General features: G+C 45.3%; 1 protein-coding gene across 1 annotated transcript; it reads right to left on the reverse strand.

Annotated features, from left to right (window-relative positions):
• Nucleotides 1–14: 14 nt before the first annotated feature.
• On the reverse strand, nt 15–25,871 carry LOC101775872 (ABC transporter G family member 41). The gene is made up of 24 exons (XM_004975198.3): nt 25,578–25,871; nt 25,373–25,496; nt 24,873–24,961; nt 24,674–24,758; nt 23,750–23,909; nt 22,302–22,378; nt 22,088–22,141; nt 21,901–21,991; nt 19,320–19,621; nt 18,517–18,813; nt 13,696–14,009; nt 13,298–13,458; nt 12,683–12,786; nt 12,451–12,604; nt 10,939–11,070; nt 10,752–10,822; nt 10,007–10,339; nt 9,346–9,636; nt 8,661–8,744; nt 8,314–8,447; nt 7,332–7,565; nt 6,919–7,090; nt 6,325–6,579; nt 15–931 (listed from the first exon to the last, which is right to left on the reverse strand). The coding sequence occupies exons 1-24, from the start codon at nt 25,817–25,819 to the stop codon at nt 662–664; spliced, it is 4,230 nt and encodes a 1,409-aa protein (XP_004975255.3). The 5' UTR covers nt 25,820–25,871; the 3' UTR covers nt 15–661.
• Nucleotides 25,872–26,882: the final 1,011 nt, after the last annotated feature.

Genomic DNA, 26,882 nt, shown 5'->3' on the forward strand with positions numbered 1-26,882 from the left:
GTGCTATGGATGAATTGTAGGGTTCTTAAAGTACTCCATAGGACAGAAAAATATGATGCTTTGTTCTGAAGCACACTGGACTACTGGAGTAACAAGCAACGCAGACAGTACAAATCCAGATGCTTATGGTTCTAAATTACAATACCAAATGCTTATTAGCCCCTCAAATCTAAGTATGGTACTGTGAGTAGAGCATGCAGATTCATCTAGAGACTCCTGCGACGGTGAAATTTTCACAGCGGACTGGCTTCAAGCAAATGTATAATGGCCTAGCAATACTCCTGTCCTAACATCCCACAAGATGAGGATCCAACTACAAACTTTTTGTAATCTGTGGAATGCCTCAAGGGTCCGTGGTCTCTGGAAGTGAGCTGCGTTCCTACTTCCTTGCAAACTTGCGTTCATTCAAGCCTGACCATTGGCAACAAACCAATAGTTTGCAGGGTTGTCTGAACGCCTCTTCGGCATGGGGACTTTGCAGTCAGTGTACTTGTATACAGGCTACATTGAAAACTACCTTGAATTCTCAAAGCAACTTGGAACGGGAGAAATTTTTAACACTACACCTTGTATACCATCGCATTACAATCATTACTGATTCTTTAAGAGTGAAAAACAAGTGATATTTGAACTTGCTTCCATGAGTACTGCTGTTTCATATCTATCTCCTCTGGAAATTTAGCTTCGAAATGTTGTAGGCAAATATAGTGCCGAAGAGGATAGGGAATATGGTCAGCATAACAGCTGCTAGTGGCAAAAGATCACGGCTATAACCAAAGTAATTTTTGACAAATGATGTCATAGGTATGATCTCTCCAGACACCATGATGTTCTTATCATCATCGTACAAGAATTGCGTGGTGAAGAGGACGTTCAGCATCCATGATGTTGGGGAGATGCGATAAAGCCATATCCACCACTTTGGTATTTGCTGCAGAGTTGAAGAGGCAAGGCATGACTACTTACTACTTACATAGTTTTTTGTTTGAACAATAATAAATTATTTCAGACGACAAATTAACATAACAAGTGAATGAAGTGATGGTAATTGTGGAAATATCTACTGCACTCTCAAAGATACACGTACTTCTTCAGTTTCAGCACCAAATCAATGACAAAATTCCAGACTGGTAGAGCATAGTTCCTAACACATTACTGTTAGACAACTTGTATTTGTGGTGTATCCGTGTGTGTATTGGGCCTGAGCCCAGGCGCCTAGCGCCAGCCGGTCCTGGATAGCTAGAGGGATCTTATTTGGTTCTGTTTCCATAAACCTCAAGATCTCCTCAACCCTATGTACACCTATCCCTCTATCCATCCAATCTATTATTCCACGCATCTTCGTTGCTTTCATGGTATCACGAGTTCGGGTTTCTCCCTTATCCACCTTCCGCACCCTAGCGTCCTGCCTTTGGCGCCACACCCTAGCGCGCAGCCACCAGGTGCCGCTTCTCCTCCCGCATGCGCCCCGCCCCTCTAGCCTCGTGTGCCCGATCTGCTGGTGCCGCACGTATGGCTGGCGCCTCCATCCCCATCCCCAGCGCGACCGCCGACAGCGCTATTTCCAACCTTGACGACTCGACTCCCCTCGATCCCACTGCTGCCAAGCGCGCCGAGGAGGAGCACGCTGCCCAGGCGAAGCTCTCCAAGAAGCATGCGGCTGCCGCCCGCGCCATCGCTGCCCGTGACCTCGCCGCCCGCGAACGTGCCAAGGTGGCCCCGCCGCCGCTCGCGCTCCACCACGAGGACGATGGCGACGACGTCGGCTTCGTTGCCTCGGACGTCCCTGTTCGTGAGGCTCTCCTCTAACACAAAGCTGCTGCGATCATCAATCTCCACACGCAAGCCATGGCGGTTCAAAACATTCACGAGATTGTTCCCCTCATCCTCGACGTCACGTCGACTTTCTTCCCCCGCTGGTGCGAGTCCTTCCTCATGACGCTGGGGAAGTACTCCCTGGAAGGTCACGTTCTCTCCAGCATGGTCGCACTCAAATCTTCGGATTGGGTCCGCATGGACTGCGTCGTGCGCTCGTGGCTCATGGGCACACTCTCCAGCGAGCTCGCCGACGCTGTCGTGGAGCGCGACGCCACCGCCCGCGCCACCTGGCTCGCCCTTGAGTCCCAGTTTCTCGACAATCGAGAGATGCAGGCTCTCTTCCTCAACGCTGAGTTTTGCAACTTCTCCCAAGGGGAGCTCTCCATCACCAACTACTGCCGCAGCTTCAAGACCATGGTGGACTTTCTTCGTGACCTCGACGAGCACATCATGGCCCGGACCATTGTCCTAAACGTGATTCGGGGCCTCAATGAGTGCTACAAGGATGTTGGATGACACCTCCGGCGCAGTCGTCCCTTCCCCACCTTCCTCCAAACGTGCAACGACCTGCTCCTGGAGGAGCTCACCATGGCCAAGACGGCATCCGTCGGCACTTTCATCACCTCCTCCAGGACCGGCAACTCCGCCTCCGGCTCTTCCTCGTCAGCATAGCTGCCCAAGCAGCAGCAACAGCCCGCCTTCGGCTTCGGGGGCGGCAAGCGCGGAAAAAGGGGGGCAAGCGCGGCGGCAAGGGCAATACCGGCGGCTCCAACAGCAACAGCGCCGCAGGCGGATCCAGCTCCGCAGGCGCGGCCACCCTTGGCGCGGCCCAGACCAACACCTAGCCCAGCTACTACGTTTCGGTCCAGATGTGGCCCGGAACCAGGGCACCTCCTAGGCCGGCGCGCTCCCCTAGGCCCTCGGCGCAGCATCAGGCGCTGCTGGTTCAGCAACACCAGCAGCAGGCCTTCGCCGCCCAACAGCAATAGCAACTCCTGGCGGCCCAGCAACAGGCACTGCTAGCCTAACAGTAGCACCACGCCCTGCTGGCCGGCCCACACGGCTAGTGGGCCCATCCCATTGCCGGGCTACTACAGACCCGTGGCCGGTCTTCCCGGCTAGGACCAACAGACGCTCGCCTCCAACTTCAGCACCATGTCGCTTCAGCAGCCACCACAGCATGATTGGTACTTCGACTCCGGTGCCACCAACCACATGACATCCGATGCCGGTATCCTTTCACATCCATTCACCTCCAGTTCGGTTTCTCCATCTTCCATTATTGTCGGAAACGGCAGCTTCTCGCCTGTCACCTCCACTAGCGCCACCAACCTCTCACCTAAGCTTCGCCTTAATAATGTTCTTGTCTCACCAAACCTTATTAAGAATCTTATTTCCGTTCGCCAGTTTACTTCTGATAATAATTGCTCTGTGGAGTTTGACCCTCTTGGCTGTTCTGTGAAGGATCTGCCCTCTCGGAGAGAGATCATCCGATGTGATAGTTCCGGTCCCCTATACCCACTACGGCTGCCGGCGTCCTCCTCCCTTGCTACCGCCACACCCTCGCTTTGGCACCAGCGTCTCGGCCATCCAGGACATGAAGTTTTGTCTACATTAGCGTGCTTGTCTGCTATTCCTTGTAATAAAGGCGCTGGTGATTCTACCTGTCATGCTTGTCTGCTATTGAGTGTATCAAATCATCATCTCACGTCATGTCATTTTCGATGAAGCTTCCTTCCCCTTCACTGAATGGCCCTCTCCTCCTGCTCAGGAGGACTTCGAGTTCCTGATGGATTTCGCTAACCCTGTGCCACTGCTCCCAGCGCCACAACGTCTTCTCCCTACAGGTCCCGCTACTGCCATCTCCACACAACCCCATGCGGCTGTTCCTGGCAGCGCCACTCCCGCTGGGGTGATGCACACGGCCCCTGCGCAGCCGGCCTCATCTGCAGCCCTGCCGGGCTTGGATGCTCTCCCGTCCTCGCCGGCTGTCCCGGTGCCGTCAGCAGCCGCCCCAAGGGCGTCGCCTGCAGCACCATCGCGGCCATAGTCAGCTCCTGCACCACGGGCTGGGCGCGTCGTCAGGTTGCACCTCGTCGCCAGCTGCCGGGCCGTGCGCGTCGCCAACCACCCCACTGCGGCGCTTTGGCAGTTTCGTCTACTCTCGGAGGCCTGTGGCCCGTCAGCTCCTACAGCCCTTGCCTGTGCTGCCTGCTAGTCCCTACAGCCCCCGCCCATGCCGCTGAGGGGGCGACTGCGCCTCCTGCGGGGCCGTCCACGCCACCTGCTGCTCCCACCCAGCTCCCTGCTAGGGCCATTCCAGCACCTCCAGTGACCAACTGGCACACCATGACCACTCGCAGCAAGCTTGGATTTCATCTGCCTGCTCTGTTTAAGGTCTCTTCGCTGTCTCCTGTCTGCGCTCGCTGATCCTAACTGGCGCGCTGCTAAAAAGGAGCAGCACTCGGCGCTCCTGGCCAACCATACTTGGGACTTGATCCCTCGCCCTCCTCGGGCCAATGTGGTGACTGGGAAGTGGGTCTTCAAGCACAAGTACAAGGTTGACGGTTCCCTCGAGCGCTACAAGGCGCGGTGGGTTCTCCGCGGGTTCACCCAGCGCCCAAGCGTCGACTTCTTGGAGACTTTCAGTCCGATGGTCAAGCCTGCCACTGTCCGGACTGTGCTGTCTCTTTCTGTCTCCCGCAGCTGGCCTATTCATCAACTCGATGTGAAGAACGCTTTTCTGCACGGTACTCTATCAAAGACAGTCTATTGTGTTCAGCTCGCCAGTTTTGAGGACTCTGCTCATCCAGATTATGTGTGTTGCCTCAACAAGTCCTTGTATGGGCTCAAACAGGCGCCCCGAGCATGGTATAGTCGGTTCGCCTCTCACTTACTACATCTCGGTTTTGTGGAAGCTAAGTCTGACACCTCGTTGTTCGTCTACCGTCACGGAGCAGATATGGCCTATCTCCTGCTTTATGTGGATGACATCGTGCTCACTGCCTCCTCTACGGCTCTCCTGCACCACACCATCAGTGCTCTCCAACGGGAGTTTTCTATGAAAGATCTTGGTCAGCTCCACCACTTTCTGGGTATGCATGTTCAGCGTCATGGGACTGGTTTGCTTCTCTCTCAATGGCAGTACATGCTTGAGATCCTCGATCGTGCTGGGATGACAGATTGCAAGCCATGCACCACACCTGTTGACCTAAATCTAAAGCTGTCTGTTGATGGTCCTCCGTTGACTGATTCCACTGATTATCGCAGTCTTGCGGGTGCTCTGCAGTATCTCACCTTCACTCGACCGGATATTGCTTATGTTGTTCAACAGGTGGGCCTTCATATCCATGATCCTCAGGAGCCTCATCTTGCTGCTCTCAAGCGCATCCTTCGGTATGTCCGCGGCACCCTGGATCTTGGCTTGGTGATCCGTCCCTCCTCACAGTGTGACTTGGTGGTTTACTCTGATGCTGACTGGGCTGGTTGTCCTGATACGCGCAAGTCCACCTCGAGCTATGCTGTTTTCCTTGGGGATAATCTTGTTTCCTGGTCCTCTAAGCGGCAGAACACAGTCTCCAGGTCCAGTGCTGAAGCCGAGTACCGTGTGGTGGCCAATGCCGTGGCTGAGGCCACCTAGTTGTGCCAGCTGTTGGCGGAGCTCCACTCTCCGTTGTGCCGTGCAACTTTGGTATACTGTGACAACATCAGTGCTATCTACATGTCTTCGAACCCCATCCAACATCAGCGTACCAAACATGTGGAGATTGATCCGCACTTTGTTCGGGAGCGCGTCGGTCTTGGTGACATCCGCATCCTGCATGTTCTTACCACTTCCCAGTTCGCTGATGTCTTCACCAAAGGATTGCCATCTTCGGTGTTAACGGAGTTCCGGTCCAGTCTGACTGTTCGATGCATCAACGATTCGACTGCGGGGGCATGTTAGACAACATGTATTTGTGGTGTATGCATGTGTGTGTTGGGCCTGAGCCCAGGCGCCTAGTGTCGGTTGGCCCTGGATAGCTAGAGGGATACGAGGAGATCTTGTTTGGTTCTGTTTCCATAAACCTCAAGATCTCCTCACCCCTATATATATATATATATATATATATATATATATATATATATATATATATATATATAGACACACACACACACACACACACCTATCCCTCTATCAATCCAATCTATTAGTCCACGCATCTTCATTGCTTTCCATTACCTTGTCTACCCTGCTATAGTACCATGACCAGTTAAATTACTGTGATATATAGTTATTTTCTATAGATGGCACATTTAATATTTTACCTTTAGGTAGCACAGATTATTTTCATTTAAAGTCCTGTAGAGAAATTTTCTATAATATATCATGACTGCCCCCCCCCACAACATAGTTAACTGTATAAGGACACGTGAATATCAATCTTCAAAGGTTGCTTTCATCTTTTGTATTAAGGCTGCATTGTATAATATAAGCTAAGTTATAGGACTGGTATATTAACTTACTGGACCAGGCACTACGAAGCCAGCCATGAGGTTTTGAGTAATGAAGCACATCGAAGACATTATAGTGGCCACTTGATTGTTGGGAGTCAGTGATACAATCGTCATTCCAAGGTAGACAAAGTACAGCAATGTGCAGAACATTGTATAGAAGAACCACAAAAGCTTGGTGGCTGTCCATGCATAGCCGATCATTGGATATGCTATAAACAAGAATAGTACTACCTGTATTGCCACATATGGTATCTCCATGGCCAGCTAGCAAAATACACAACAAGAGAATGAAAAACAATGTTATGCTATAAGTTTAAGCACACAAATGGATTTAAGAGGAATGCTTCAATTATAAAACTGTTGGATGTCCCTAGAGCATCAGTAATTATTTAACAGTTGACGCACATTTCCAGTGTCAGAAGGTATTGCTACTTAAATCAATATATGCATTGAACTCCATCTAATGTTGTTTCTGGTGGATAGAATTACTTTCCATTAATAAATATATTTGGAAAATGCAATAAATTACATGATGGTTTTTTACTCATCCCATATTTTTAAAGGCTCCCATATTCCTCACTCCACAGTATTATGATGGCTGACCTGTGCAAAGGAGTAGGCCCAAGGCGAGTACATTCCTGCAAACCTTTCTCTGTACATGACTGAGCGTTCAACGGAGACAAAGGGCATGACTGATTGGCAGTTTTTGACGCCAGTGTACAAAGTGGTGCAATACATGGACCCCAATATGGTGAACAATCCTTTCCGGTCGTTTCTACCAAACAAAGGAAAAGGAGAAATTCTAAGTTAGCAATAATCATGTATATTCTGTGCTGTTACATATGCTACATCACGCCAATATACTACATCACTCCATTGCCCCTACCATGTGTGAGTTAAAATAATAATATGCAGTATCTCTACATATACTACATCACTCCATTGCCCCTACTATGTATGAGTTATGAGACAGAAGGATTAAAATATGTGATACTTAAATTAGTAACCTGACATACATGTGAGCTATGTTGCCTTGCTGCCAGTACAGAGCACCAAAGAGAAGGCTGCAAAGAGCTACAATTACAATTCGCACCAAGTTGTAGGATGGGGACCTCCAGTGTGACAAACATTGTTTCCAGAGGCAGGCTTTGAACTGCTCCCAGAATGTCTGCGGGAACCGCATTAGGAAATGGAGATCACTTGTTTTTGGTGATGGTATGCTCAGCTGTTTGACAATTGCATCATTGTCCCTACAAGAGCATTTGGTGAACAAACCAATTATTATTTGGTAGTGTAGAGTATAGACAAGCTGAAAAGTCTCATAGACTATAGGTATGATGCCTCTGAGAATTATCAAGCAAAAATGCATCATATATATCTTATACAATTTTTAGTTTTTCTTTTATTAGTAACGCGGGCTGGAGAAAGGTGTATACGCACATGACCAGTAGGTACATAGGAGATGTCCAGAATTTTGGTTTTGTGAACCGGGCCTCTCACATATGTTGTGTAGGGAAGTCATATATATTGGGTTATGCTATTTCCCATCTGTTAAGAATTCCTAATCTGCCAAGGATGTGGTTGAGTTATCATGTTATGGCTCATCTCTACAAATCTCTTACAAAGGCAAGCAAAGAATAACAGAATACTGTTATCTCTCTGTTTCCTACTATCTTCCTCTTAGGATCCACATTTCCAATAAAGAGAGGTTTTCCCATATATATAACAACTCCCTTGTTCTTCATACAAGTCACACAATAACCAGTTAATGAGAGCTTTGAAAATAAAAGTGGCTAGGCCAATACATATGACACCATAATATTCCAGGAAAGCGCAGCAATATATAGATTTCTCAGAGCAGCTTTACTTTGCAATGACCATGTGAGAAAACGCACTCTGTTTGGTGCGCAAGAGATCCAGAATGTTTCTAGGAAGTTCCGCTACTGCACGCTGTTAAAACTCAGAATGAAATTACAAGAATTTTCCTCTAAAGCTTACTTGTATAATGACGATTCCCTGTATATTTGAGCGAAGTTGACTCCTAGGTATGTCTCCATGGATTGTGATGTAACTTCTAACATCCATGTAGATGGGTTATAGTCATCCTTGATCATGGGTACTCCAGGAATAGCCTGAAAAGGTTATAAAAAAATAATTGGTGTATAGAATTGAATAATTTCTCACTTAATTATTGTTACACGAAGACTATGTCAGTATTGCTTAACATTTCATCCATATAGATATGAAGGAACTGGGAACATACCGGTAGGAAACTTTAATGAAACAAATATAAGAAGTTAACTTGAATAAGAATTCGTCATTTGTGCATAACTATCAAAAATTACCTGGAAATACTGGATGACCTTGCATGAGTTATGTCCAAGTGGCCCAGCATAAATTAACTTTCCACCTCTTTTCATTAGCATCAACTGCATGAATGTATACAAAATTAATAAGTGGGCTTTTCTGTCTTCTTGTCTTTTTCATGTTGATATATTGACCCATTGGCATTCAAGACATGGTATACAAGCCAAGGCAACCTTCCCTCCCACTCTTCCTCCTAGGTGCTGTTTCAGCGAGTTTCCCAGTCAACCACGATTTGATACTCCCCTCCATTAAGATGAAGCCGGCAGGATGTATCCACCCCGTGCTCGAGTTTTTTTCAGAAATTAGTGGAGTACATCCTAAAGTAATATTCCATTTGTTTCAGATGAAGTTTTTCTTGAGAATCAGCATCTTCACATTGTTCTGGGTAACTATCTTGGTTCTAGCCAATATCTAAGAATGAACTAATCATAGATCAATTGTTTAAGTTTGTGCATACACCTATGCAGAAAATAAAATCATAAATTTATACTCCACAAAGTCACCTCTGGTTACTTCATATAAAGTTTTGCTAATGCCAGAACATGAAATATTTAATATTTGTTTCCTAATATTTTATTCGTATTCACATCTGTCCAATAGTTTTAATCTTATTTTTCTCGAGTTTCAAACAAATTTGCAAAAAGCTTTATGAATAGCAATTACTTGATCAAATGCCTCAAATATTTCAATACTTGGTTGGTGAACCGTGCATGCAACAGTTCGTCCTGTATCGGCAACATTCTTCACTGCACGCATGACTATAGCAGCAGCTCTCGCATCCAATCCTGATGTTGGTTCATCCAGGAAAATGATACTAGGGTTGGAGACAAGCTCGACTGCAATTGTGAGCCGTTTGCGTTGCTCAGTAGATAGTCCATTTGCTCCAGGGAGTCCAACCAAACTGTCTCGAACTTCATCCAGTTCTATCGTTTCAAGAACTTCCTTAACAAAGTCCTGAGAAGAAAAAAAGTTTCACCAGATCAAATAATTTGCATATGAACTGCAATTACAGCCATCGCATTGATATTTATGCTTTGAGCAATTCAACTTTGGCAAGATATTTTTTTTGCAAGGACAGCAAATGCTTTGCCTAAAGGAGAAAACAAAAGATAGATCTGGCCCAGTGAGATAATATGTGGACATAAAATCCAACTATGCAAGAAGATTATGCTTAAAACTTGCCAGAGACCACTGACATGGATCTAAAACATAAACAGAAGATACATGAGATCAGTCCAAAGACAAATATATAAATTTAGGAATCAAGCACAACAATGATTAATTGAAGGTGCACCATGTGATATTCTTCAAATATAAAACTCACATATCTTATCTCTGGGTCAATTTCTGTTGGCAAACGCAACCAAGCTGAATACACAACAGACTCCCATACTGTGATCTGGGGAGAATGCACATCAGTTTGCTCACAATAGCCTGATATCCTAGCAAAGGTCTCCTGCACTTTAGGATAGCCACCTATTCTAATGTCGCCTTCAATAACTCCTCCTGTTTTCCTGCCAGCTAGAACATCGAGTAAGGTTGTCTTGCCTGCTCCAGTGACTCCCATGAGCACTGAGAGAACCCCTGGTTGAAAGGCTCCAGTGATGTTGTGGAGCAACTGTAGTTTACTATCTGAAAATCCCTTCTCCCTCATGGCCTGCAATAAGACAATTCTTGTTCATATACATGCTCTTCTTACGTCCCCCGAGCATGCTGGGCTAGACTTTTATATCTTATATCTGAGTAGGTTGCATGTTACTCCCTCCAACTCATAATATTTAACATTGGTTAGTTCAACGTCAAATACAACGATATGGAGGTACTCCCTCCGTCCCGAATTACGATTCGTTTTGGCATTTCTAAATACATAGCATTTGATATGCACCTATATATATATTATGTCTACATACATAGCAAAAGTGATGCATCTAGAAAAGCTAAAACGAATAGTAATTTGGGACGGAGGGAGTAGCATTCTATAGAATCAACACATCACATGTCAAAACTTTTTCTCTCTGTTTCCTCACACTATCTCTTGCATTCATTATACTGAGTTACAAGATTAGTACCATAGGGGTATCGACGTAGTAATTGACATCTTGAAATGTTATCCCGAGAGGTTTGAAAGGTATGACCTTCCCTGTAACAAAGAGTTCATTTATAGGTTACTCCTATTTCACTTAAATGGGCATTCTAAGCTACAATTTAGAACTTAATTGACCAGCAATATTAGGTGAAACATAGAAATTGACTGACCAATAAAATTAGGTGTATCCAGAGCAGCTTTTGGTAACTTTGGGCTTTTGTTCACTATGTCTTCAAAATTAGCTCGCTCTTTTCCTTGTAGTATAGTAAGCTTATCACGAGACACAAGAGCTTGAGATGTCCCTAGAGCCATGAGTTGTACAAAAAAGAGGTTAGACTGGACAGACAAGTTTTTTTTTTCTCGAACACGCAGGAGAGTTGCGTATCTTTGTATTAAGAGGAAAGAGCGGTCCAATTACAAGAGCATCACCTCACTTTGGACCATGGTGAGGTGTGCTGGGTCAGCATAAACAGAAACTATACCAAAAAACACGATTGGTATGACCTGACCAACATTAGCCCACAATGCTACCTAGACCCAAGGCACAAGATTTCAGAGTGAAGTTCCCCAAAGAGCAACTCAATCTATTCCATGACCCAAAGGGCAAGATGTACATATGTATAAGTGCAGAAAACCCTCCAACTAGAGGGAAAATACATGTAAGTATACACATCTAAGGCATACATCTAACAGGAATCACTCCCTCTTCTTTCTAGGTGTTTATCACAAACACGCTAGTATTTCTTCTCTGGTGGCACATGCCACCAAAGAAGAAAAACTAGATTGTGTCAGTGATAGACACCTAGGATAGGGAGTGATTTCCAACTATGTGACTAATGATTGAAATAGTCCTTCCAATGAATTGTTTCATTGTTGTTGTTTCATAGGCAACATAAGCAAGAGAGTATTTGTGCTGGAAGCAGTGCCCAGGTAGTTCATCTAGATGAAACCCCTTTATTCTCTCTTCATTATTTCTTGCCACCTCATCTGCTCATAAAAAATGCAGACATGGCACCCTAAGTGTTTAGTTGAGCAAATACCACAATCAGCTATTGAAAAAACTCAATCATCATTTGACACTTTTAATTTGGCAAATAAGTTCATTATTAGATGGGGTGGCACATGCTGCACCATTTGTTACTCCCTCCATTCAAACACCCAAAGTTTTTTTGGAAATGACAATGTAGAGTGTGTAAGCAATCATATGCGACTCGAGAGAGAGCTGTCTGCTGCAAATATTTTACCCAAAAGTGATTCAGATTAGAAATTTAGAGTGTACAAAATATGTAATTAGATTCCAATTTCCAAAACTTTCATACTATATTGGTTTTGTAGCTATGCATGGCATATTTTGTGAGAACAATGATTAAAGTTTATAGCCTTGAAAACCACGTAAAAAAAATATACCTTGTATTTTTTAATGGAGGGGTATAGGTAACTCAAGTACTCAACAAAAACGTTGGATTTAATTCAGACACTTACAGAAGCTTAGTGATAGTAATAGGATAAATTTTGTTTACCCTCAAAACAGAGGCCAGGGGTGCACTTTTTGCCACATCTATCGGAAAGTACCAAATAAAATCGATTAAGGTCCTAACAAAGCTGGAAAAGCTCTAGGAACACTAATACAGCTTTTTCTTCAATGAGATATCTCACAGTGCTTGGATACTCAGAATTCTTACGTCTTACGGTAGTTAATCCAATGGCAAACCCTATGTTCAACAATAAAATGAAGACAATTAGTGCTCCAACAGAGATCCAATAGAAAATGCTGGAGAAGTCTAGCCCTCGGTCCATTAGAATGCTCCTTCCAAGTGTAACACCTGATACCATAATCTATCAAAAGGGGGAAAAAATAGCACATGTAAGTTGCTGCAGTCAGCATTTTATTGACTATTCTTAGTTAAAGTATACCTTTTCCCATCGTGGTGTTAAAAACTCATTTCCAGTTAAACTTATCTCACCATATGACATTGGAGAGATCCAGAAGACCCATTTTAGCCAATTCGGTATTGATGCTGCAACAATGAGACACCGGAGCTATTTATGTTATAATGGTTATTAATTGTTAAATGCATAGCATCGGATATATAACTCTTTGACTACAAATCAGGGATACCTGCACGTATATGATAGTGTAAAATAAAAGCTTATGGGATTTCAAAACATATAACTGGATGCTAATTATGCTAGCCTTTCTTGCACAGATCGTCATCTTTATTTCCTATATTTTATATTCTTATTCAAGAACAATTTAAACCACATATCCACAGGACAAAGCAGTGGTTAGGAGAAAGAGATGGAACCACAAGATTCTCTACTTTGGTTCAAGTTGAGACCACATGTTTTATTTCCTCATATAGGTACAGGAAATGGATTGGTTCCTGATTACTTCAACTATTTGTTCCTTTGTTAACAGCTCGCAACAAAAAGTTTCCCAAAGAAATAAAAGTTGTACATTTCTATATGGAAACATTGAACAAACATATGGCCTAATTAAGTAGATTTTATGAAGGCAAGGGGGCTTACTTTGGGGAATGACGAAACCTCCACACAAAAGAATGAATAGAAGTGACAATGTACTACCAACAGAAGAAACTGGTGCTGTTTGGCAATAAGAGACTACACATCGGAACAATGACAGTGCTGTTGAATGCATGAGGAACAGCACAAGTAGCTGGCGGAAGAATCTGAATTGAACAGACGGTCAAAAGAGAGCATTTATCACTCAATGGCCCAGGTTTTCCAGAAAAATAAATTGGTTTTTTCTTCTGTGAAACCTAGTATTTGAATCTAGAGAGGGTTGTATGTTCATATTGATTAAATATTACTCGCTTACATATTAAAAGATGTCTGCATGTACTTATTCATGGACATCAAGCAAAAAGTATAACAAACCTAAAAATATAAGTGTAGTTAATAGTTACCTGGATGCTTGAGGAGTATAACCAATGAGGTAGTAAGTTATGCATGTCCAAGTTACGGATTCAACTAATGAGACTGGAATCTTTGTGAAAAATGCTGGTATCGCATAAGCCCAAGAAGGATAGAAGCAGCAGTCTCTTTGTTTATAAAAGACTGGGAGTCTATTAATTGTCATAGCCATCTCAGGTAATCCATTGACAATTAGAAAAGTAAGTGCGAAAAACAATGAACTCATGTAACTGTTAGCATGAGTTCTATCATTAGACAAGTGTGTCCGCAGAAATACTGTCCCAGTAAGTATAGCAACAAGACCAACCTGCAATGCGCAAGCATTATTAGTTTTCAACACGGGACATTTAGAAAAGCATGATCAGCTCTTGGTTGATGCACAATTTAAGTTTGCTATCTGTTAGACAGTTGTGTATAGGCCGGCCCTATGGGCCTTGGGTGCTGGCCACACCAGCCCATTGCTGGGCGTGCGCCGCCCCTAGGGTTAGATAGGTGTTATTGTATTAGGCTAGGATCTCCTGATTGGTGGTGTTTCTATAAACCCTGGAGACCCCAGCCAATATATTTAACCCCGGTGCTTTGCATCAATACATCTATTATTCCTGAGCCATATTACTTTCATGGTATCACGAGTCCGGGCTACCGTCCCAATTCACCTTCCGCTGCCCCAAACCCCACGCGCCACCCCTAGGCTGCGCAACCCATGGCCGGGTCCTTACCCCTCACCGCCGCCGCCACCGCCGACCAGGAGGGCGCCGACGCCGCTGCCCGCGTGCGCGCCCAGCGCCTGGCTGAGCGCGAGGAGGCTCTGGCGCGCGTCCTCCAGGCCGAACAGGAGGCGGCCACCGCGGCCGCTGAGCGCGACGATGCCAAAGCTCGCGTCCGCGACGCCCATGCCCGCGCCGCTGCGGCACGCAAGGCTGCCGCCGCCGCCCTTCCCGACCCGGAGGCTCTGAACGACGACGCTGCCGCCCCGGAGGATGATGACGACGCCAAGTCTCACGTCTCCAACCGTCCCCTCGATGACGCCCTACAGCTCCATGAAGCCGCCGCCGTCAGCAACCTCCACGCCCAAGCTATTGCTGTCCACAACATCCGGAGCTTGGTACTCATCGTCCTCGACGTCACTTCGGGTAACTACACTCGCTAGCGTGATCAGTTCCTTTTCACCGTCGGCAAGTATTCCCTCCAGGACCATGTTCTTCGCGACACCCCGGCGACAATTCTCCTAGACTGGACGCGCATGGACTGCGTCGTCAAGTTTTGGATTTATGGCACGGTCTCCCCGGACCTTGCCGAGATCGTGATGGAACGTGACAAGCCTGCGCGTGCCTCTTGGCTTGCCATTGAAACTCAGTTCCTTGGCAACTGGGAGACCCGCGCCCTCTACGCCGACGCGCAGTTCCGCAACTTCGTCCAGGGCAACCTCTCCATCGCCGACTACTGCCGTCGCTTCAAGAGCATGTCAGACTTGCTCGGTGACTTGGGCGAGCCAGTCTCCGACCGCACTCTCATCCTCAACGTCATTCGCGGCCTCAACGACTGCTTCCTCGACATCGGGAAGCACATCCGCCGTGGGCTGCCCTTCCCCACCTTCCTAGCCGCCCGCACCAAACTGCTCATGGAGGAGCTCACCATGGCGCACCGATCCTCTGCGCCGTCCACCACCCTCTTCGCCAGGACCACGCCGGGCGCACCAAGCAAGCAGCGCCCGCCCACCCCGCCTTCTTCTGGCGGCCCAGGCTCCAGGGGCGCCTCCAGCAAACCCCCTAAGTCCAAGAGCTGCCGCAGCAAGCGCAGCGGCAACGGCTCCACCGATGGCGCTCAGGCGCCCTCCAGCGGCGCCGGCTCTTCCAACGGCGCTAGGGGGACAGGACATGGGGCGGCACCCAGGCCATCTCCGCGCAACTCGTGGAAGGGGTCCATCCAGATGTGGCCTGGACCCCCGCCTCCTCTTGCGCCCCTGCCCCAGCCTGGCCAGCAGTAGCAAGCCCTCCTGGCGCAAGCGCAAGCCTTCACCCTCCAGCAGGCTCAGTACGTCCAGGTGGTGTAGGCGCAGCAGGCCCAAGCGCAGCAGGCCATGCTGCCGTGGTCCAACCCGGCCGTCTACAACATTGTCGCTCCGTCCTAGGATCAACAGTCCTTAGCCTCCTCCTTCAGCACCATGAGTTTGCAACAACCTCAACAAAATGAGTGGTACTTCGACACAGGTGCTACTTCTCACATGACCTCCAGCCCTGGCACTCTCTCTCACACTTTCACCTCACGATATCCTTCTCCGTCTTCCATTGTTGTCGGTAACGGTTCCTTACTTCCAGTCACCGCCACAGGCACTGCGCACCTCCGTGGTCATTTTTTTCTTAATAATGTGCTTGTCTCACCCCAACTTATTAAGAATCTTATTTCTGTGCACCAATTCACTTCCGACAACAATTGCTCAGTTGAGTTTGACCCTTCTGGTTGTTCTGTGAAGGATCTAGAGTCCCAAAGAGTTCTCGCCAGGTGCAATAGCTCCGGCCCCCTTTACCCGCCTTGCCAGCTTGTTGCTTCTGCGCTCGTCGCCGGTCCCTCCTCGTCGTTGTGGCACCAGTGCCTTGGTCATCCCGGTCATAAGGCCCTATCCAAGCTTGCCTCCATGCTTCCCATTTGTAATAAAGATACTAGCCCCTCATTGTGTCTTGCGTGTCAGTTAGCCGTCATGTTCGGCTTCCTTTTCATGCCTCCACTTCGCGTGTTGTTCACAACTTTGATCTTATACATTGTGACTTGTGGACGTCTCAAGTCGTCAGTATTTCCGGGTTTAAATATTACTTGGTTATTCTGGATGATTGTTCCCATCACTTGTGGACTTTTCCCTTGCGCTTGAAATCTGACATGATCTTTACTTCGGCTAATTTCTTTGCTCATGTGGCCACTCAGTTTGGTGCTAAGATAAAGGCGGTCCAGTGCGACAACAGGCGCAAGTTCGACAACTCCAGCACCCGCATGTTCTTCCTCGCCCATGGCGTGCACCTGCGCATGTCCTGTCCCTACACCTCCTCCCAGAACAGTAAAGCTGAGCGCATCATTAGAACCATTAACAATGTTATCCGCTCCCTGCTGTTCCAGGCCAGCATGCCGCCATCCTACTGGGCTGAGGCCCTCGCCACTGCCACATACCTCCTCAACATCCTCCTTACGGAGACGCTTCAGTTCGCGACACTGCACTTTGCACTTCATGGGAAACTGCCATCCTACGATCACTTGCGCGTCTTCGGGTGCTCTTGTTACCCGAACCTGTCCGCCACGGCTAGCCATAAACTCGCCCCCAGGTCCACAGTCTGTACCGTTCTATCACTGGCCCTCTCGCAGCTAGCTCATTCATCAACTCGATGTGAAGAATGCCTTTCATGGCACCCTGTCAGAGCCCGTCTATTGTGCTCAACCTGCAGGTTTCGAGGATCCCGTCCATCCTGACTTTGTTTGTCGGTTGAACAGGTCCTTATATGGCCTCAAGCAGGCGCCTCGGGCGTGGTACAGTCGTTTTGCAGGTTACCTGGTCACTCTTGGCTTTGTGGAGGCCAAGTCAGACACTTGCTCTTCGTTTACAGCAATGACTCTGATCTGATTTATCTGTTGCTCTACGTTGATGATATTATGCTCACAGCTTCCTCTCCAGACCTTATTCGGTGCACCATCCTGTCTCTACAGCAGGAGCTTTCCATGAAGGATCTTGCGGAGCTACATCACTTCCTAGGGATGAGGGTTCACCGCAGTGGCCCTGGTCTTCTCCTCTCACAGCGACAGTATATGATCGACATCCTCGACCGTGCTGGTATGACGGATTGCAAGCCTTGCTCGACTCCAGTGGACACTAATCCTAACCTAGGGGCTGATGGTCCTCCTGTGAAGAATGCCTCTGGATTCGCAGCATTGCTGGTGCTTTGCAGTATCTGACTTTCACCAGGCCCGACATCGCTTATGCGGTTCAGCAGGTTTGCTTGTTCATGCACGACCCTCGGGAACCTCATTTGACTCCTCTCAAGCGGATTCTTCGGTACATTCAAGGAACTTTGGATCTTGGCTTGCTGTTGCGCCCGTCTTCCAGTGCTGAGTTGACTGTGTACTCCGATGCTGACTGGGTCGGGTGTCCTGAGACCCGGAAGTCCACTTCTGGCTATGCGGTCTTTCTTGGTGATAATCTGGTGTCCTGTTCTTCTAAGCGTCATAACACTATGTCCCGATCCAGTGCCGAAGCTGAGTATCGCGCCGTTGCCAATGGGTTGCTGAAGCTGCATGGCTGCGCCAGCTTTTGGTCAAGCTTCATGCTCCCTCTGGGCACGCCTCCTTGGTCTACTGCGACAACATCAGTGTTGTCTACATGTCCTCGAATTCGGTTCAACACCAGCGCACCAAACACTTGAGATTAATCTTCATTTTGTTCGGTAGCGCGTTGCCACTGGTGCTGTTCGTGTCATGCATGTGCCAACTTCTTCACGGTATGCTGACATCTTCACCAAAGGCCTTCCTTCCTCGGTGTTTTCAGAATTTAGGTCCAGTCTGAATGTTGGCGACCCGACGATCAGACTGCGGGGGGGTGTTAGACAGTTGTGTATAGGCCGGCTTTATGGGCCTTGGGTGCTGGCTGCACTAGCCCATTGCTAGGTGTGCGCCGCCCCTAGGGTTAGATAGGTGTTATCGTATTAGGCTAGGATCTCTTGATTGGTGGTGTTTCTATAAACCCTAGAGACCCTAGCCTATATATGTAACCCCGGTGCTTTGCATCAATACATCTATTATTCCCGAGTCATATTACTTTCACTATCAGTTATTACCTGGAGAGATTTTGATTTGTAGATGAATGCATTTTTCTTCATGAGAAGAAGCTCTCGTGCAAAACAAACCATGAGAAGCTCCCACTTGGATAATGAATAGATGCTGAAAGATAGTGCATTGTTGTGTGCTTTTGCTTTAGCTTTATTAGCTTTAGCAAAAGGATTCAAAAGCTCCACGGCAAGATTCTGACCAACATGACATGCTTTGAACCTCTCACAAAATTGATCCACAGTAACAAAGTTGTATGTTTCATCTCCAAAGCTCCAAAATTGTTCTTGGTCCTTTTTGGACAAGACCTACATAAGACCAAAGAGTAAAATGATACTAATCCCTAAGAGTGAAAATGAATCAACTTATTAATCATAAAGGATACTTCTTAGACAACTTCTGAACATTCTAACTTTTCTTTTTGGAAAAATGTACATAATTCTACAGTGGCACTTATCGACTATAAAGTATAAATTTATTGAAATTGCATTTGTAACACACCATGCAGTGCAGGCATGATTTCCTGTGAGAAGGTAAGAATAAGAATTGCAGGGGGGAAAAACTGTGGGAAAAAATATTGAAATCCAATGTGCAAAGACGAAAAAAGGTATTTTGAAGTATTCTGCTCTTAAAGGTATAACTTAGCCCTATATTATTTTACCAAACAGGGTGGACTCATGGGCAAAATCTTACTATAAGGAAAACCGGGTAATGTTAAACAACAATCTACAGAAACTTCCTATGAGAAAGAAATGATGCTCTTTTTCAGTGCATTGGCTGTGTAAAAAGGATTCCAATTTATAAGTTTAAGTACCTCTTGGAGGAAGTCTGCTGCTCCTTTTCTCCTTGGGCACTTGAACCCACAGGATTCAAAAAAATTAAGAATACAGCTTCTAGGACCATGGTATACAATTTTTCGTTCAGCCATCAGTATAACATCATCAAAAAGTTCATATGTCTCTGGTGCTGGTTGAAGAAGTGAAACCAATACAGTGTATTGTGAGACTTGAGCCAGTTGCTGGAGGCAGGAAAGAACCTGGAAGGTAGTAGAGCTGTCCAACCCAGTAGATATCTCGTCCATGAAGAATGCCTTTGATGGTCCTATCATCATCTCACCTGATAAGCCAAAAATAGGGGGGAAAAGAACATAAGACTATACATGTATTTACAAGAAAGCATTGACATAAGCAAAATAGCACGAATAATGAAATGGCAAAATCCAGTGAGCGCCAGCAGCTCATGCATCTTCATGAACCATTATTTATCCGATCTCTTGTTTGATTTGCAGCAAGAATTACCAATAGAGCATCTAATCCCTGTTTTACTCTGTTGTGATGCAGGCAGAACGACATTGGAGTGTTCCACTTCTGCTGCTCAAAGCCAAGCTTACATGTGAAATTCTGCAGGTGATGTTTTTGGAGCATGAATAAAGAAACCAAGTATGAAAGTAGTTGCAAGTCTGAGACTCCAAAAATGAAGCCTATGTAGCACGGAAACAAACATGGAAATACAGGGTACTGAGTGCGCAGAAATGGGCCAACATCGGCATATCACCCTTGTCGGGCATTTCGTCGAGCACCTAATATGCGAACATACCGGGACATCTGCCTCGCCCACACTCAGTCACTCACAAGGTCGGCAGACAATCTGAGCGACGAAAGAGAAGCAGGAACGCGCGCGGGCCATCTGCGGGAAGAATGACGACTGCGCATAATCCCACACAGACACGGGGGCAGAGGAAAGGCGGCCTGTCCTTACCTTAGACGCCAGGGCGTGGACATCGCACCAGCCATGCTGGCGGAGCTCGGCGTGGACAGTCGGCGCTCGTGGCCGGCCCGGACTTTCATAGCGGCGGCGGCGTGCAAGCCCTCTTGGCAGCGGCGAAGTTGCGACAACGCACACGAGCGCACGCAGCGATGGCGCGCCGCGCACCGCCGGCGTCGGATGGAAGTATGGAAGTAACGGGAGGGAGGAAGGATGGTGTCATGGTGCTGAGGGCGAGGGCTACTTTGTAAATTTGGTAATTAAACCTAATAATTTCAAAATAAACCTAAAATGCAAATTTAGATTAAGAAGTAAATTAAACTTTACTTTCAAAAATAATCTAATAATTCCAAAATAAACCTAAAAATGAAAGTTAAAAGTTTATACATTTAAAATATTCAAATAATTTACTAAATAAAAAATAACTTTAATAAATATTCCAAAAACAAAATAAATAATAAAAATTAGATATACAATTTTTATTAAAATATTCTAACTGTTTTGGCAGTTGGTTTGTCTATGTGATCTTTATTTAGAATCAAAAATATATTCGTGACTGACATTATCTCCGTCCAACTCATAACGTATTTGATTAGTGTAGATTTAAGGTCCATGCCTGTGACTTCTGGGACTTAGACTATCTATACCATGTACTATGAGTTTGTTTGTTTGAGCTGCAGGTTTTAAGCTTTTCTGAAAAACTGCTGCTAGTTTTTTGCTTCTGAAAAACCAACACTAGCTTTTAAAAGATGTGCTTAGTTTTCTGAGCTCAAAAAGCTACGAAAAGCTCATAAAACTGAGCTTTCCAGTTTTCCATATAAACTCAACTTTTCTGAGCTTCCAACTTTTCAGAAGCTACACAAGAAAAATCGTTGTTTGTTTAAGCTTATGGCTTTTCACGCTAAGAAACTGCTAGGAAACTCAAACGAACAGGTAAAATGTGGAATATGATACCAGATCATTTTTGGATGAAACATGATACAAGATCATTGGTGTCCATATGTGTCTTTATTTCTTATGATACATTTAAATCGCCACTTGTGATTGGATTTGTTTTTCACTTGATTTGCAGATCGAGCAAGATTGTGTATTTGTTTGTTTGATATGTGTAAATAGAGCAAAGATTGTCACTGTTGATTGGCTACTGCTGCGTATTCTTGTTGGAACAAAGTCACCATACTTGGTTTTCTGTTTTTTTGTTGTTTCGGTTATTTCTGGAATTTTAGAGTAAAAATATGGGAAAATAAAGTACATCCCAAGAGCTTGGCTCGTTTCTTTCTTTTTACTGTTGGGAACTACTATCATTTGGTTATAAAACCGGTAGTAATGGTGTTCGACTTTCACTCCCACATACATATTCTACAGTTGGGGCTAGGTCAAAAGCAACAGTATGTATATATGCATAAGATGTATATACATTGGATTTGTCTCCAATGTTATGGGGGCTGAAATTACCAAGTGCTACTATAATTAAGTCGCTTTTCTAGACATGGATAAGTACTCGTGATTAACATCGAGCAAGATCACAACCTCCTTGTATACATCTTGGTGCACGAGTGGGATAACAAAAGGTAACTAACATAATATCCAATTTATGCTAATGGTGCAGCATTTTTGTCTCTTTTTCTCACCTGTAGTTAATCTCTTTTTCTCACCACCTGAAATACCTCTTCTCATGGCATCTCCTACCATTGTGTGTGCACATTTGTCTAGCCCTAAGATCTTTATAGGCAAGCCAAATGAGAAAAATGCATACATTTCAGTGTTGAATGAAATAAGAACAAAGAAATTTACAGGAATTATTATGATTACAATTACCTTCATGATGTACTCTACGTGGATACTCCTGTCTAAGCTTTCCATAGACATTGCCTACAACATAAGTGTTGCCTCTAGGTTTGTTAGCTGTGCTAGGTAGAATGTGATCGGTACTTGTCTAATAGTTATCGGAAATTTTCAGAAAATAGTTCAACTCTTATTGGAATTGAAATACTTCCTGTGTTTGAAACAAGGTTTGAAACTCTACTTTTACCTTCATAAACATATCAATGTCAGAATCAGGAATAATCCCGGCCTCCTCCTCTTTCCTGATAATCTCCTTCAGAATTTCTAAAATTGCAAAGAATACATAGAGAGAAAATGTTAACTGGGTGAACTATTTTTTTCAAATGTCTTATATATATTCGGTTGTATCGAGATAGTTATGTTAGTTTTAGTTTATAGGTTAAAATTTGACCACCGGTGGAAAACGGAACTTTACTCCTAGTTGGCAGGGGTCATAGATCTCGAAAACCCATCCAGGATTAATTATTCGAGATAAAGGGAGGGTCCTTTAGTCCTGGATCATTCACCCGGGATTAAAGGTCCTCCTTTTGTCCCGGTTGGAATTCCCAACCGGGACTAAAAAGTTTCCAAAAAAAATAAAATAAGCCCGCTCCGCCGGCGCCGCTCCACCCCACACCGCTCCATCCCACGCCGTCGGGCCCGCGTCGCTCCACCCCGCACTTGCCGGTGCCGCTCTGCCCCATGCCGCCCCGCATCCCTCCGCCCCGCGCCGCTCCGCTCCACCCGCCCTCCCTTTGCTTCCCCCCCCCCCCCGCCTACCCAGCCTCCTCCTTCCCGCGGGCGAGGGCAGCGCGCCGTGGGTAGGCAAGGGAGGGAGGGATCAGAAGGAGAGGAGGTGGGGAGGAAGGGAGCTGAGGGAGGAGAGGAGCGCTAAGAGATAAGGAGAGAGAGGGGGGAGGGCTGGGTGCAGGTCTCTAGGAGATAAGGGTGGGCGCAGGTTGCTAGACAGGGAAGAGAGAGGAGTCGGAGAGGTGGATAAATCCTGGTTGGTGGCTCCAACCGGGACTAAAAGGGTTTGGTGGCTCCAACCGGGACTAAAAGGGTTCTTTTAGTCCTCGTTGGAGCTACCAACCGAGACTAATCATTTTATCTCGGCTGGTGGCTCCAACCGGGACTAATTCATTTTATCTCGATTGGTGGCTCCAACCAGGATTAAAAGCTCCACTTTTATCCCGGTTGGAACCATCAACTGGGATTAAAAGGGCTCTGCCACTCTACAAAATTTAAATCCGAGACTAAAGGTCCTTTAGTCCTGGGTCCAAAGTCATCCAGGACAAAAGTTACTGGATGGAAGGTTAGTTCTCTACTTAGTAACTCTTCCATCTAAATTCGAATATCACACTTCCAACTAAATTTGAACATCAGAATTTTTGCTCTACAAGTTCCTCTTTCATCACCATTAAGTTCACCCCATAACCGAGACTATGGGAAAACAAAGGACCTTTTTGGTCCATTGAAAATTTTAAATTTCATTCAGATGTGAACTAAAGACTAAGGATCTCCTATTTTTATTCTGTTCACATGATTCTTCTTTTTTTCCTGATGAATTATGTTTACAGCTTTCCATAAAAAAATATGTTTACAGCTTTGCGCGTCTTGTGGAAATAAACAAAAGCTTCATAGATCGATATATACCTGCTCTCCAATCAACACCCTGGAATCTTGCAGAGAAGTCGAGCGTCTCCCTCACTGTCATCTCAGGCACATGAAGGTCACGCTGGCTTACATAGGCCGATGTCTTCGCCGGCACAAACTCATTCAGGCTGACGCCATTGTACTCGATCTCTCCTGTCACCTGTAATGCATATACACACGATACATGCACTCGGTGAAACTCATTCATGTTGCAGAAACTAACTTTAGGTGCCCACTACGAAAATCTACAACTACTTTGACACTTGTCACATGAAACTATAACTTTCTTAAAAATAGCTTATTTTGTGGTTGAGTGACCATATATACCATTAAAAATACGCTAATTAATCGTGCAATGGCATGCGATGGGCCTATCAACAATGAGGTTTTGTCACTCCGAAAATCTAACGGCATAGTTTCATGTAGGCTTTCATGTGCGTGATGACGGTGTGCTCATCTAGGCCTGTACAAAGATCCTTGGTAAGAGGAGAAAGTCCAAATTACTCCCCTCAAGTATAGACAAAGTGCGGATAACTCCTAAAATATTTTTTGGTTTAATTTATCTCTAAACTATATCATTTGATTTAGTTTACCCCTTAATACAATTTATCTTTTTTATTTCTCCTTGTACAAGTGAAATCTTAGGTTCAAACTTTGCGAGATGATAGTAGACATCATAATACATGCTAAAAAAATACATTATGATTTTATCATTATTACAATAGAGTAGGACATTTAATAATAAATGAAGCCTTATGATACAAAATTATACCTAAAATAATGATGAAAAATTTGTAATATATTTTTGGACATATATTGTAATGTCCACTACCACCATGCAAAATTTTAAATCAAAATTTAACTTATTGTAATTTGAACTTTTTTATAATAATTTTAGTGACTTGATAGTGAAAAGGCACGCACCTTGAGGTTTTTATCGATCCTTCCTGCAAGCGCACGCAGGAGTGTGGTCTTGCCACAACCTGGGGGCCCAAGCAGCAGGGTCAGCCTGCACGTGTGTACATACAGATATTTTAACCTTTTAGTCATTGTCGCACTACTAATGAACGCACACGAGAGCATCGGTTTAATTAATCAATAACTTAGGGGAAGATGCACTTTCCTCCCTGGCTTAACGACCCCATCGACATTTTTGATCAGCTGGATCCTCACTTTCTCGCTGTAGTTCAAACCGAGCATACCTGTAAGGGTCTGCCAAGTGGATGCAAATTAAACAGCAATAGGATCAGTAGGCCTGGCACTCTGGCAGAGAAAGCATACTGATTATTGTGCCTGACATCTTTGTTTGGAAGCTGGTTTAGTCCTTATTTGGATGCCTTAATGCTACGGCTAAATTTTAGATGGCTAAAAAATTAGTCCACGCTTATTTATTGAGTACTACTATATAAAACTAAAGTCTATAAAATGTTATTTTTCTCCTATTTCTCCTCCCCATTCATAGAGTTGCATTTTTATCTTTTTCCAAGCTGCTCTTCCTCCTAAAATTTATATAGACATCTTTTTAGATTTGACTAAAATTTAGCCGATCCATTAGCATCTCTATTTAGATAAACTAATGCTAAAATTTAGCACTTGGATGCAAACGGAGTCTTAGTGGCTCACGGAGACGGCGGCAAGCGCGGAGTTCCAGAGCGTCGGGAGGGGCTTCCCCTTGACGACGCGGCACTCCGCCTCCACGCTCAGATCTCTGAACCGCACCTCTATCGTCGGCTCCTGCACATCCACCCTGCGGGATCCATCCATGCGTCACCACTACTGACAACAGATCAGCAGTTACGAAAGGGTAACTAACAATGATGTAATTTACCTGTCCATCCTGGCTCTGATGTTCTGCAGCAGCCGCAGGTTGTCCTTGAGGACGTCCACGATGAGTCTGTCCACCAAGTCTCCCGGCCGTCCGGTGGCGCCTCCATCTGATGGGTTCTTCTTCACGGCGGCGGCATCGGCGGCGGACGACGTCTTCTCGGCCTGCTCCTTGTCCTGCTCGCCACCGACCTCGACGCTGGCCATAGCGTCAGTGGCGCACAGAACTGATGGTGCCGGCCGCATGCTGCCCCGGCCGACGGCTACGCACCCTGTCTACTTAAATGGAAACCTTTATACATGTTTAATTTTTCTAAAGAGGGACGATATGATCGTGCTGTGCTAGTGCGATCACATATGTGTTCCATCAGAGCCACTATAGTGGAATCTGATGCGCGCTAATTAGTGTTTGGGGTTCATCGTCAGCTGTTGCATAATGCACTCTAGGGTGACGCATCATGCATCGGTTATTGATCTATGAACTTCGGTGGGATGACCCTATTCATAATGTTGTTCATACTTCCTCGTTTCAAATTGTAGGTCATTTTAGCTTTGCTAGGTTCATGGATAGTATTATGCATCTAGACATTCACTTAATCTAGATGCATAGTAAAAACTATGCACTAAAAAATCAAAACGACCTGCAATTTAGAACGGAGGGAGTACTAATTAAGGGGGCGTTTTCTTCCCGTGTCTTATTTTTAGCACGTGTCACATCGAATGTTTAGATACTAATTAGGAGTAGTAAACGTAGACTATTTACAAAACCAATTACATAAGTGGAATCTAAACGGCGAGACGAATCTATTAAGCTTAATTAAGCCTAATTAATCCATCATTAGCAAATATTTACTGTAGCAACACATTGTCAAATCATGGACTAATTAGGCTTAATAGATTCGTCTCGCCGTTTAGATTCGTCTTATGTAATGGGTTTTGTAAATAGTCTACGTTTAATACTTCTAATTAGTATCTAAACATTCGATGTGACGGGTGCTAAAGTTTAGCAAGTGGAAGAAAACAGGCCCTAACTATAACAGAGGGAGTACTAATTAACTATGTATGTGCACAATGATAATGATGTGGTGATTAAGAAACCACGTTCCGTTTCTCAAACCGAACAGAACAAGAATCTGGGGTGCGGGAAAGGTGACAAGAACTCATTGGTTCCTATACCACCCAACTAATGGTTCTCATATCGAGGCCGATTATTCTAACATGCACATCTGGAGGATCAAATTAAATAGTAGTACTTGCAGATAACATGGAACCTATGAGCTAGTGGCAGATGCAACCTATAAGTTAAGGA

Source organism: Setaria italica, chromosome VII, assembly GCF_000263155.2.
Source record: "Setaria italica strain Yugu1 chromosome VII, Setaria_italica_v2.0, whole genome shotgun sequence".
NCBI classification, from domain to species: domain Eukaryota; kingdom Viridiplantae; phylum Streptophyta; class Magnoliopsida; order Poales; family Poaceae; genus Setaria; species Setaria italica.

Coding starts and splice junctions, on each gene's coding strand:
- LOC101775872 (XM_004975198.3), bottom strand. CDS start 25,819: ATGCGGCCGGCACCATCAGTTCTGTGCGCCACTGACGCTATGGCCAGC. Junction 22,142..22,301: donor ACATTGATATGTTTATGAAG/GTAAAAGTAGAG, acceptor CTTATGTTGTAG/GCAATGTCTATGGAAAGCTT. Junction 21,992..22,087: donor ACGTAGAGTACATCATGAAG/GTAATTGTAATC, acceptor TTGCCTATAAAG/ATCTTAGGGCTAGACAAATG.